General features: G+C 47.9%; 3 protein-coding genes across 3 annotated transcripts; 1 reads left to right on the forward strand and 2 right to left on the reverse strand.

Moving 5' to 3' along the window:
* Positions 1–370: 370 nt before the first annotated feature.
* Positions 371–2,555, reverse strand: COCMIDRAFT_38168 (uncharacterized protein; the record flags this gene model as incomplete). Its single annotated transcript, XM_007691334.1, has 4 exons — positions 371–1,106; positions 1,162–1,924; positions 1,974–2,462; positions 2,510–2,555. The coding sequence occupies 4 exons, from the start codon at positions 2,553–2,555 to the stop codon at positions 371–373; spliced, it is 2,034 nt and encodes a 677-aa protein (XP_007689524.1).
* Positions 2,556–4,626: 2,071 nt separating this feature from the next.
* On the reverse strand, positions 4,627–6,428 carry COCMIDRAFT_38169 (uncharacterized protein; the record flags this gene model as incomplete). The annotated part of the gene is made up of 5 exons (XM_007691335.1): positions 4,627–5,093; positions 5,159–5,383; positions 5,445–5,859; positions 5,898–6,245; positions 6,309–6,428. 5 exons carry the CDS (start codon positions 6,426–6,428, stop codon positions 4,627–4,629), a joined length of 1,575 nt encoding a protein of 524 aa, XP_007689525.1.
* Positions 6,429–7,492: 1,064 nt separating this feature from the next.
* On the forward strand, positions 7,493–10,929 carry COCMIDRAFT_6677 (uncharacterized protein; the record flags this gene model as incomplete). Its single annotated transcript, XM_007691319.1, has 5 exons — positions 7,493–7,610; positions 7,694–9,954; positions 10,007–10,330; positions 10,451–10,699; positions 10,789–10,929. The coding sequence occupies 5 exons, from the start codon at positions 7,493–7,495 to the stop codon at positions 10,927–10,929; spliced, it is 3,093 nt and encodes a 1,030-aa protein (XP_007689509.1).
* Between the last annotated feature and the right edge of the window lie 1,748 nt (positions 10,930–12,677).

The raw sequence follows: 12,677 nt of genomic DNA on the forward strand, positions 1-12,677 counted from the left end.
TTCTGAAAGATAAGTGGTAGAGCATATGGCGATGAGTCTCATTGACACATAAGCTAGTAGTACCATGGTTTGAAAAGGGCGTAAGGGCGACCTACCTTGCTTTGATCTGCCTGCGAATTTTTCGATGAAAATGTTTTAACTACGGGCTACGTAGCAGATCTTTCTCAGTAGCGTGGAAGATATCATAGTCATTGTCTTGTTGAACGCTATGTCATTCGATCCATAGCTTTTTATGACAAGTGCGACATCTGCGTTCAGTCTCATGTCAAGACACGAATCTATACATACTTTTGACTATTTTTCTGGATATTATTTCTATTCACATTAACTAAATTAAGAAAAGCCTTCTCTAAAGTCTGCAATTCACATTTCAATTTTTCTTCCTAAGATCCTCACCAATCTTCCTAAATAGTTTCGCAAAACTCCCTCGGGTCTCCCAGACTGGCAATAGACAACTAATAGCACTACTGGCAAATACCCAAATAAAGCTTACCACCACCCATGCAGTGAAGAAGCCCTGAGAAAAGATGTAATGCGAGAAGAAAATGGGCATGGGGAGAAGGAAGTCCAAGATGAAGGTCAACAGGAATGCGGAGATGCAGGCGAGCTTGAAAGCGCGATGGAGTGTGGAGGGATCGTCTTCCTCCTCCAGTGGGGGAGCCAAATGATGTGGAAGCTCTGCTGTTGCGGCTGCTTCGGGTTGTGTGGTGGCATTGGCTGCAATCTTCTTTTCGCCAGCATCAGAGAGTTCAGGTATGGAAGCATCTCTAGGCGTTGCAGCGTTGTCTACACCGTCGGTAACGACGGCGTTGATGGCACGAGTAATATCCCAATCGAAGTTGTCCGGTTTGATCAAAGTGATTGTGGTTGTTACAATGAGTCCAGTCATGATAGCTGCCAGATTGCCTGCGAGGGTTGGATATGACATGCCAGTAGTCTCTACAGTGATTTCGTCGTAATAGCTCTTTGCGGTCGCTAGCCATGCAGTGAGACCTGCGGCAAGACCAGAGAGACAACCAGATATAGCGGCAACTTTGCTTTGCTTCCGCCATGTTATGGCGAAGGCGGTCGGGAACACAGCGCCGCCGATTAGCAAACCCATAACACTTCAACATGTCAGTAAATATTGATATAGTAGCCATGGGATAGGGGTAAACGTACAGGAAAAGCCATCCAAGATCGATCGATGCCGCATTCCAGATGCAGGCGAACACAGACATGATCAATCCGAAAACGCAAATCATCATGTGCGAAACAAAGACCAACTGTTTTGGTGAAGCTTTGGGCGAAACGTATTCCTTGTAAACATCGAATGTTAGCAACGAAGAGACGGCGATGAGTTCTGCAGACGCGCATGACGTAACTGCCATGAATAGAACCACCAGCAGTGCAACAGCACCTTCCTGCCCCATCAATGTCTCCGTAGCGAAGGCCGCTGCTAGACCGGACGAGATTTGGCCAGAGGTAGGTACCTCTGGGTAAGTAGGAAAGCGTGGGTTATCGGTGAGCGCTACAGCCGCAAGACCAAGCGTTGTCGAAAAGCCAAATGGGATAGCGAACCAGGCAATCCCTCCTAGGAGATACGCTCGTACGGCAGTAGAGGGTTTGGAAGCGATCGCACGCTGCCAGTATGCCTGATCTAGGAAAACGGTTCCGGATCCAGAGCATAGTTGGATGACACCGAATATCAAACCAAAGTTCGACTTCAAAGTGACGTATGAGCCGTCCTGGTTCCCACTGACAGGCCGTTGAGTCCCAGCTTTTTTGAGCAGCTCGTACATCTCGCTGGGTGAGCCGATCAAAGGACTGATAGCGTATGCGTTGAACATGAAATAAAGGATGATGATCATAAGGATCAAGGTGTGACTGTAGTCACAGATAAAAGTCGCTCGCAGACCACCGAGGATAACGTAGGCGCAGACACCTGTCTCTATTAACACATCTCTGGAATAGACTTCTCAGATGTTACTCACCAACTGGGATCAAGAATGCAGCAGCATACACTGGCATGCCCGTCAAGCTAGTAACGACCGCACTTCCTCCCAATAAGAGCTGACTGCCCACCAAAATGTTCGTCACAAACGCGAAGACCATAAACACTAGATGTGCAACCGACCCATATCTCGCTTTCACAATTTCAAGGTATGTATGACATCTTGGCGCATTCTGCTTGACCTTGCAAGCCAGGATCGAAAACATGAGAATCTGAACTGTAGCCCCAGCAGCGTACCAGAACGGCCCTGCGACACCATATTGGTATGCTACGGTAGAGGATTGGAGCAGAGTGGCAGCCCAGGTCCATGCCGAAACGATACCAGAAGCGATGAGACCGGGTTTGACTGAGCGCGACGCAGTGTTGAACTCTTCGGATGATTGTGTTGAGTAACGTGTGTATCTGTTTTGGAGATAGGAGATGCCCATCATGAGAAAGGCAAAAAAGAAGCCGATTCCAACGACGACGCCTGGAAGGTTCAGCTGTGATCATTAGATGAAATTGTAGGGAACGTACCATAGCCGGCTCCCACTGGGAGAGGTATCTTAGTCGTGTCTGCCATTGTGAAGGCTTCAACAAGTGGAATGTAGAGGCTGGAAAACTCCGCAGGTTCTCTGTTTCTAGGAAAGCGATTATATTAACAGATTCTCTACAGCCATACCGACTCCAAATACCGGCCAGGGTTGGTAGAGATACTGCCGTTGTACTCGAGGAGCAGTTCGCCGCCTACGGTGTTTCCGCGGCGATAGTACAACATGATGCTCAACCTCGATTGGTGTGATAGGCAAAATGGGTTGCAAAACCGTAGTTGCAGCGACGATTCAACGGTACGACATGGACGCCCCGTACGATAAGCCAGAATCGAGAAATACCTGCATGTACGAGACCATGACGAATGGTGTGTCCAATTAGATTACCTAGCGGTGCGGCGTACTTGGGCCGCGTGAAACGATTCCAACGCGACGTCATCTACAATACCTGTTCGTCAATTCGAGATAAGAAACATGCTCGCGGTAGGCCTGCCGCTGAGATGCTTGTTGCTAGGGTCGTGATGTCATATTTGAGGTAGGGATGCAGCTGCCGAAAGCGGCACGTCGAGCAGTTGATAAACCCCCTGCTCGGTTAGCAATCTACCCCGCGAACGACAAATCGCTGAGATGAAAGTTGGAGCTATCTGACAGCTCCAATTAGAGTCAGATAAGTCGATTTGGAGAGCGTGGCCCTAATATCTCCAGACGATGTCAATGAATAGTGGTGTAAATCCCGTTACTTCGGTACAGGTGATCCCAGTCCAGCCACGTAACCCAAACCTAGAGCGAACGGATCGAAATCAAGTGTGGACCGGAGAGGATATTCAGCCACGAAGACAGCCGAACTAACAAATCCTAAATCAAGGTCTTATCTGATTTCCTCGAGGAATCTAACATACTAATATCCTGAGCAACAACTTTCTCGGATCTGGTAATGAGCTGCTGGCAGCAGCTCACCACAACAACACCCCCAACAGAATAACCGAAAACTTTGATAAATTGAGCCCGACTGATCTGCGCCGGCCTTTCTACCATCTTCCCACATGTTGGCTGTCAAATTCAGGCTTTCCAACCCGAGACATATGTTTCTCAACAGTATCCAGCATTTCGCCGTCGTTGGTCAGTCCCATAATGAATAGCTTCAGCTCCTCATTTTTCGTCCATATCTCGAGCGCACCATTCCTGCAGCTACTGTAGCGCTTTAAGGAAGCTTCAATGCCCTCAAGCGCACTGACAGCTCGCTGGAACGCTGCCGCTGTTACAAGTCAGATGCCTTTGTCTCCAGAACCGGACCGGGATTGCATGTCCTCTTGAACTCCCTCGGATGGATTCCCGAAAATCGCCACATAGTTGTATAGTATATTCCTTCTACCCAAGACAAGAACGCCCGACTCGAGACGACGCACATTGAATCCGACTACCCGTTCTTACCATGCGGACTTCCGCTGCCTGGTTTTCTCTGGGTCACACCTGGTACCTCCCACACCCCAACCGGCCACGCAGTCCCTCTGACCTACACTCTTCTTCCTCGTAAAGGTGGATTCCCTTGATCTTCACATCCCTCTTAATCCTCGGTTCATGTGCCGGGTTTCTCGTGAGGTTCTCCGCTTCGAAGCCCACCATTCGTCTTCGACAGGGAAGATTATCTTTATTGGTAGCAATAGTTTGGTGGTGCAATATTGCGATGATAACTAAACCACTAGAATATTTCGTAAGATCCGAGACGAGTGCTTGGGCTCAGACCAGTGAAATCAAGACGAACAGGAAAAATACATATGGGTGGAAAGCTATCAGTCTGCAGATGAGACTGAGACATGTGTCAAGAAATCGGCTTTGAGTCATGATGTGCTACCTTGACTTCTTGTTCGTATGGTTCAGGGAAAACGGCTTCGGTTATTAGGCTCAAATTTGAGAGAGCCGGCATATTTGAGTTTCCGTATGTGGATAGTGAAGGACGTTATGCTAGCCAGGCTGAATATATGTAGGTTGCCAAGACAACATGGCGTTTATTCAGGGCTGGCCTGATTGTAAAGTAACGACGGGTTAGAAAGTACGGGCACGCTGAAATCGGGGTGGGGATACTGATATCTGATCCCACGTCAACTAATGGCCTGTCGTGTCACTCTCTTGAAAGAGCTTTTCCCTCTTCATAGCCCAGCTGCACAGGAACGAGATGGCGCCCGTGACAAAGACAGGGATAAATGCATCCTGGATTGCCAAAGCGATAATGTGAATGGCTGCAGCAGCAGTTTCTTTGCTTGCCTTATTGATGAGATCGCTTCCCACACCAGCAACCGCGGCAGAAATTTGCTCAGCAGATGCGTCGGGGAAAAGGCGTTCAAGGCCACTATGCGCCTGGTTGGCAAAAACAGCGCCAGATATACCAGTACCGAAGGCAATACCAAGCATTTGGCTTACAGTCATGAAGCCAACGCTGTAGGCAATGTCGGAGGCGGTAACCTTTACCTGCGCAACGGGGAAGCCGGCCTGGCAGTAACAACCGACACCGGTTCCGAGAAGAATCGTGTAACCGTAGACTTTGGCGTTGCTGGTCGTCTCATCGGCGGTATCTATATCGCGTCCGTTAGCAAAATGCGAATACAAAGGCAGTTCGCGCAGGGTGAGTTGGACCTACAGAGCAAAGCACCGCCGATGAGTTGCAGTGCAGAGCCAAAGACATACCATGAATAATAAAATCCAGTCTTTGACAAGTAATGTCCGTTGATTAGGACGCAGGTGGAGAGAAATAGAATATAGGGCAAGATGTGCACCGACGTCTCCAGGGCGGTGGCGCCGCGAGTAAACTGGAAGTACAGTGGGAGATAATAGATTGTGATGAATGTTCCAAACGCGGAAAACACTGCAGACTGTTAGTGATCCGGAACTTCGTTGCCGATCTGAAGCCAAAAGGCAATACGTACTCATGGTGATGAAGAGGATGACCATCTCGTAGCTGCGGAAGAAATGTATGGGGAAGATGCGATCTTCCTTGGAAATCATGAAAGAGAGGGTTTGCTTGGCGCAGAATAGAACAAGCAAGACGCCGGACAGTACGAATAGAGCAATGCTCCTGCCATCGCCCCAAGTCCAGAGAACGCCTCCAAACTCCATTGCCATCATGATACAGAGAAACACGCCGGAAGAGAGAACGAATCCAATGTGGTCTAGCTTGGCGAGGCGCGAGCGCAACGGCACACCAGGTACAGGTTGGTAGTCTGGCAAGATGAGGAAGTAAATGGGCGCAACAACACCACCAACGCAGGGGTTAAGGTAAAAGGCCCACCTCCAATGACGGGGCCCAAGACGGTGCCGATGCCCCACCAGAAGCCAGTGAGGCTGAGATATCAGGGGCGCTCGACTTTAGAGGTGTTGACCGAAAGGATGGTCAAAAGTCCCATATACATGCCAGTACCGCCAATACCTGCAAGGGCACGACCAACAATGAAGGCAGTAATGTCTGGAGCGCCGCCACAGAGGACTGACGCACCCATGAATAGCGCCGTTGAACCGAGGAACAGCTTTTTGGCAGAGAAGAGGCCAAATGCCTTGGACCAGGGTAGCGTGCTTGCGGCCGAGGCAAGGGCAAAGGCGACGCTAAGCCAGGGGACAAGATCAACATGGCCAAACGTGTTGACAATGGCGGGCTGGATGGTGGCCACAATGGTGGTGTCGAGGGCGTAGAGCAAAAAGGACGCCAGGAGAGAGATGACGATAAGGACCCACTGCAATTGAACTGATCAGATGATCTGAACTCGATAGGTTTCGCAAAGGTGCTGTTCACATACCTTGACTCCGTGGACTGGTCTTGGAGATGTGTTCTTGTCCATGTTTTCAGGATTTCGCTGCGCTGGGTCACCAACGAGCATCTCTGGAACTGAGTTGCCATCTCTTTCGGTCGCCGCCATAGCGGGTGGATCGTTCGTAGCACTGGTATCGATACCACGAGTCGTCATAGTTGTTGCTAAAGGCAGACCACCAATAGGCTAACAATGTAAAGAAAAAGCAAGGGATGGACGAGACGTAAAGGTTGGGTTGCCAACCATGCGAATGTTTTTGAAGGACGATGGAAAACGAGGCTCGGCTCTGCGGATCCAGCTCCTAAATATGAACAATAGCAACAACAACAACTTGAATAAGAGATGTGATGGGTGTGCAGAGATGACAAAGCGTGAAGCTCGCTTTCCTATTCAGAATGCGGATGGGCTCCACTTCGATCCACAAAACATTACAATGCGAAAAGGCACAAATTTTGTTTAGCCTACTCGCCTGCCAATCGCGTCTCTCTCCTGGGATAAAGCCTAGCCAATTTTGGATTAATCCCAATCAGGAAATGTCCAAATCGGGACTTTGAACCCAATTCGTTTTGCCTATATACATTCAATCTTTGTATGTAAGCCATGGCGGAGTAGTGCCTGACGTTACGGGCCGTGTCGAGATGAGGCTTACACTAATCGTACGTTCGTGTCAAGTGTGTGTACCAACACTCAGGAGGCTGAGGGGAAGAGACCTCTCGGTTATATACAATTTCACGTGACACTATATTAGAAATACATTGGCATTCATGGGTCAGGATTACAAAAGTGACGCCAGTAAGGCACGTGATTCAACACAAGCGGGTTTGTGTTCTACTAACTACAATATTGAATGACCCCCCCCCCCCTTTTCTTTTTTTTCGCGTCTCTGCATTCCACAATCTTTCATCTTATAGTTGTAGTCGTCGCTGGTGGCGAGAGTCTGGCTGAATCCGCAGTACCTTCTATGCTGGAGAAGCTGTATATTTCATTTGACTTGCCGCATGGACATATATATGAGTTCATTGACTATTCCGAGCGTGTTGAACGCCGTGGCAAAAAGCTCTGCACCAATCTCGTTGTTTCAGATGGCGGATGGTCGGCGCCCAAAATTGCTGTCAAGGGCCTCATTATGACGCGTGTTTCATCCGATTCTAGCGCAAAAGATTTGAGCCAAAATGGCGAAAGAGAGAGACATCTCCAACCTCACAGATTGGCTAACTCTTGAGTGCCATAAGAGCTCTCAGCTCAAGGTCGCCCTTCTTAGCCAGACTCTAAATGGAGATATTCTGGAAGGTATACTACCGTTCATCCGGAAAAATCTCCATATAGGGGCTTCTCTCACTTCGGTATTATCGATATCTCTGAAGATGCACTAGAGACATGGAGGTCTCAGGTGACCGCAGCCGAAGTACCTGTCAGCTATCTACTCCAAGAGACTCGGGCTATGTCTGAATCCCGATACTATCTCATCATTGCCGGCAAATGTTATAGAGACGCTGTTGACGAGATGCGTCTCTGTCGAACCAAGATGGAACTGAAGGGCCGACTGATTATTTTGGATACACCCCTCAAAGACTCGCTCACGAACAGCACAAATCATGAAAGTAGTGAATCTTCACCCAAAGTCAATGGGTACAGCAATGGACATTCACTCCGGGACGAAGACGTTCTAAAGGTTCAGCTGGGTAGCTCTCCGAATTTCAAGGTTTTCATGAGCCGCTTTGAGAAAGCGTTGTACGAAGATGAAGTCTTCCTGGCTATCTCATCGATTAGTGATCCTTCTCGAGGTAGTAAGTTACTCGCAGAACAACCCCACAAGAACAGCGTTCGGACATGTTTTGTTGGTTTGAAAGAAGCTGCGAGCTTGCAAGACAAAACAATCATCTGTCTGCTTGACGGGTCCTTTGTGAGCACATGGACATCTGAGGAGTTCGGCTTCTTTAAAGCTATGGTTTCTTCGGCCAAAACCATCTTCTGTATCACCCATGGTACGCAAATGCTACAACCATCCCAACGAGGTCTTATGGGTGCCGGTGTACCAGGCCTTCTCCCTGTACTGCATAATGAGCTCCCTCAGGTTACCCTTTTCCACCTTGATCTGTCCTATGAGCTAGACGCCGCGGATACCAATAGTCTCGAACTTATTTCTAAGGCCTTCTTCCAATCCGTCGCTCCCTTGGCCGAGAATGATCAGCCTGATTTGGAATTGGCAGAGATCAACAACCACATATTAATCCCTCGTATCATTCCTGATGATGGTATGGATATGGAGATTGCTCTATCTACCAGAAAGGCGCAGCTGTTACGACAAGGTGTTGGTCCGGGTAGGCCACTGCAGCTGGTTGGACTTGATACCGAAGACGTTGAGACACACTGGCAGTTGGATGAAGATTCAGACAAGAAGCCTAACGCAGACGGGGTCGAAGCCGCTGTCACAGACATTTCTATGTGCCCAATTGAGTCCGGTTCTAGGACTGCGCATAGCCTAGTCGGAAGCTTGATTACCGGAACCGTCACCCAGTATGACGCAAATGTGAGCGACTTGACGAAGGGCGATACCGTTGTTGTCCCCGGTCTTCCGCACTGCAAAACTGTCATCAAGCAGCACCAGTCCCTAGTGGCTAGGATTGACTGCACTGCCCCAGGATCCGCGGCGCAAGTTTGGGTTGAATTAATGACCTCTTATATTCTTGAAAACATCACCCATATTGCTGCTGGAGAGAAGATTCTTGTCCAGGAAGGTGAAACGGCTCTTGGAAAAGCTATCATCAGGAGAGCAGTGAACGAATTCAGCGCTCATGTTCAAGCGACTGTCACTAGTAAAGAGCAAAAGTATCAACTCATCAACCAGACAGGGCTAAGCCGGGACTTTGTGATTGTCAGTTCCGGTGCTGAGAGCCCCAGTGCACTTTTCTCGTACTTGGCACACAAGACTGGTGGTACCGGAATCGATGTCGTTGTTTATGCCGGAACTGGTGTTCCGCTTCACGAAGAAGTTGCTTTGTGTCTGTCGGATCTTTCCCGTGTTGCTGCAGTTGTTGCACCCGGTCAACCACTGACCTCGTTGCCTCCGTTCGAAGGCAATGTGAGCTTTGCCACAGTAGATCCTCTGCGTATTCTAGCAGAGCAGCCACGTCTAGTATCCACGCTTCTCAAACGGATGAGAAAAGCCTCTTTGAAGATGGCAGACGTGATTTCTGGCACTGCCTTCGACGTATGCGATCTTGATGAGGCTATCCGGACTGCGCATACCTCGGATTCGAATGATATTATTTCCGTCAGCTTGCTACCTGCATCTGAGGACACCCTACCTGAAGTTCTTGTAATGCCAACAGCCCCGGAATTGCCCAATTTTGACAGAGATGCTACCTATATCCTGGCTGGTGGTTTGGGATCGCTGGGTCTGAGGGTAGCCGAGTTCATGGCAAGGAACGGGGCTACGCATCTCGTCTTTCTTTCTCGTTCAGGCAACAACCGACACAAAGGCAAGCTCAAGAAGCTTCATGAACTTGGGTGTGATACCTTGGTGCTTGCATGCGATGTCACGTCTCAGCAAAGTGTCGCAAACATGGTGAACGAAGTTGCACAGACTGGTCGGTCCATCAAGGGCTTGTTCCAATGTGCCATGGTCCTTCAAGTATGTTGAACCTCAAACGTATTTAGTGCCAATTTGCTAACTCAAACTTCAGGATAGCTTGTTTGAGAAGATGACTTACGACCAGTGGCAGACGGCATTCAATCCCAAGGTTGCCGGCAGCTGGAATTTGCACATGGCTCTTCCAGACAACTTGGACTTCTTCGTCATGTTTCCTTCTGTTGTTTCCGTGATCGGAAACGTGTCGCAGACCAACTATACGGCGGGAAACTCGTACATGGATGCTCTGGCGCAACACCGTCGCTCACTCGGCATGGCTGGCACGTCTATCAATGCTGGTCTCGTTGCGGACTCGGATCACACGATTGACGGAACCAGTATGGAGGACTACCTGGATCGTTCCAAACACATCGCCAGTGTCAGTACAACTCTGTCTGAGCTGGATATTGCAGTGGCTGCCTCGATGCGCCGTTTTGCTGGAAATCGCGACCAGGCAACATCTCCCTAATTTGTCTTTTGCATGACGGACTCCCTGCAGCCAAGTGGTGTAGACTTTTGGGCGAGCGACGCCAAATTCATGCATCGCAGTCTCCGCAAGAGCGGCAATGACCAATCAGGCGAAGTTGGTGCTGGACAAGAAGTCGACGTGAACGCCATGCTCGCTGCGGCGGCTACAATTGAAGATGCGCAGCTCATCGTTCAGAATGTATTGAAGAAGCTTTTGGCGCCAGGAATGGGTGTACAAAGTGCTGAGATTGATGCTGGACGCCACTATTTGAGCTTGGAGGTAAGTCGGCACTCGTTGTTCTCTCCTTTTGCTCTTCTTCATACCAGGACACAGAAATGCTAACTATCTTGCTAGTGAACTCATTCAAGGCCGTGGAAGTTCGTAATCAAATCTTCCGCCAGCTCAAGTGCGATGTATCTGTTTTTGAGATCCTAAGTCCGAACTCGCTGGCCTGTCTAGCTAATCAGCTATTGCAACGTTCCCCGTTCGTTAAACTGTCTAGTGAATAACTAGAATAGCACCATTAAAGAAGAATAGGTAGTGAAATGAAGAAACTTGGTATCTTTGCATTCTTCTCATATAAATCATTTATTTAGCTTATCCCTTTGTTCAAAAAGGTTATTCTCTTGTGAATGAGCTATTCAATGTCAGTAGCTGCGTTACTACGCCATCACTATAATAGCTATAGTTTTTTTTCTATTTCAGCTATAGTAATCTAAAGTTATAACTCTATTCCAAATTATATCTATAACAATACCTAGCTCAACTGCACCTGTAAGAGGCTGTGCTCAGGGAGCAATCACGAGGGGTAACCAAGATTATATTCAATAAAGGGCTAGCTACTAGTTCAATAAGAATAAATACTGTTAGTAGAGACAGTAAGCAATAGCCTAGGCATCCGTCGCTTAGGTAACCAAGATACCATCGAGGATCTATCTAAAGGGCGTCCAGTCCGTTACACCACCTAGGCCACTACGTGCTCTAAGAAGGCATAGTATACTGTATTGGCAGTATCTAGAGCTAAATATTATATACGTACAATAGTCTCAATCGTTTATCAGACTCGTTAATTGAAAAAAAACCCCTTGCCTTGGCCGAGGGCGCGTGTACCTCGTGGCGAAAACTTTCGATGCGCCGCCAAAAATAAAAAGCTCTCCAGCGGGGAATTGAACCCCGGTCTCCCGCGAGCTGTCAATTGCTTGACAAGCGGAAATACTGACCACTATGTAACTGTGCTGGTTGTTAACATGTCCGTTAAATTTTCCGTTCTGGGTCACCACTATCCGTTAAGATTCCTGTTTTAGGCTACCAATATCGGTTAATCTCTCCATTTCAGTCACTAAAGCCTGAGAGTCCGATTTCTGTTTTTAGACATTTTGGTCCTAAAGCAGCTCGTGTTTCACCCCTTGCATGTTGGGAGCCTTAGTGTATTGGTGGCGCTTATCGCCTTAAAGCGGCATTGCAGCGTTTAATCATTAACACTGACTGGCCTCGTTCCATGGCAGGTAGCCCATGACTTCACCTTGATATTGCATGATGAGCTGTGTATCTTTTTGAGCGTCCGCGTTTGGTAAAACACGTGATGTTCAATACTGCACGCCCACCCCATAGTCACTAAGCGCAGTGCAGCTGTTGACCAATCATGTCGTAGGTTCATCACGCCCCCAAAACTCATTCGAGCCAGACGCTCACTCTTACAATCAACTCCACAATCATCTACAAGATGTTAGCGCGACAACGGCGCAATCAGATCGGGTTCCAAAACCTCAAGTCGGTATAGGCATAGCTTATAGATACGTGCAACAGCATTAAGCTATTATAACGCTTCATAAAAGGCTATATTAAGCGTATTAAGAAAATTACGGCAGATAAGAAGATAAAGAGGATAGGGGCTTCTCTTAAATACTATAAATTTCTAAGAAGAGTATTAGCTATTAACTCTAACTATTATAAGCTATATATTATTACTTTCTTATAGAATTAAATTAATGCTATAAAAGTAGGTACACTTAATAAATTAGTAGAAAGAATTAGGGAACAGCGCGATAATATATTTAATTCTCCTACTATACGATTATTTTTAGATCGTTTAGGAAACTATATAGTTATACTACTACCCTGTTAAGGGTGAAGAGGCCTTCGAACGAGTATGCATTAACCTATGATACAGAAGAAGAAAGATAAGAAGAGTAAAGTTGTCGTACGACATCTCCTACTTTATACCCTCACCCTAAGCTCTTTTCGTACGAAAAGTTCC

The sequence above is a fragment of the Bipolaris oryzae genome, assembly GCF_000523455.1.
Source record: "Bipolaris oryzae ATCC 44560 unplaced genomic scaffold scaffold_97, whole genome shotgun sequence".
NCBI classification, from domain to species: domain Eukaryota; kingdom Fungi; phylum Ascomycota; class Dothideomycetes; order Pleosporales; family Pleosporaceae; genus Bipolaris; species Bipolaris oryzae.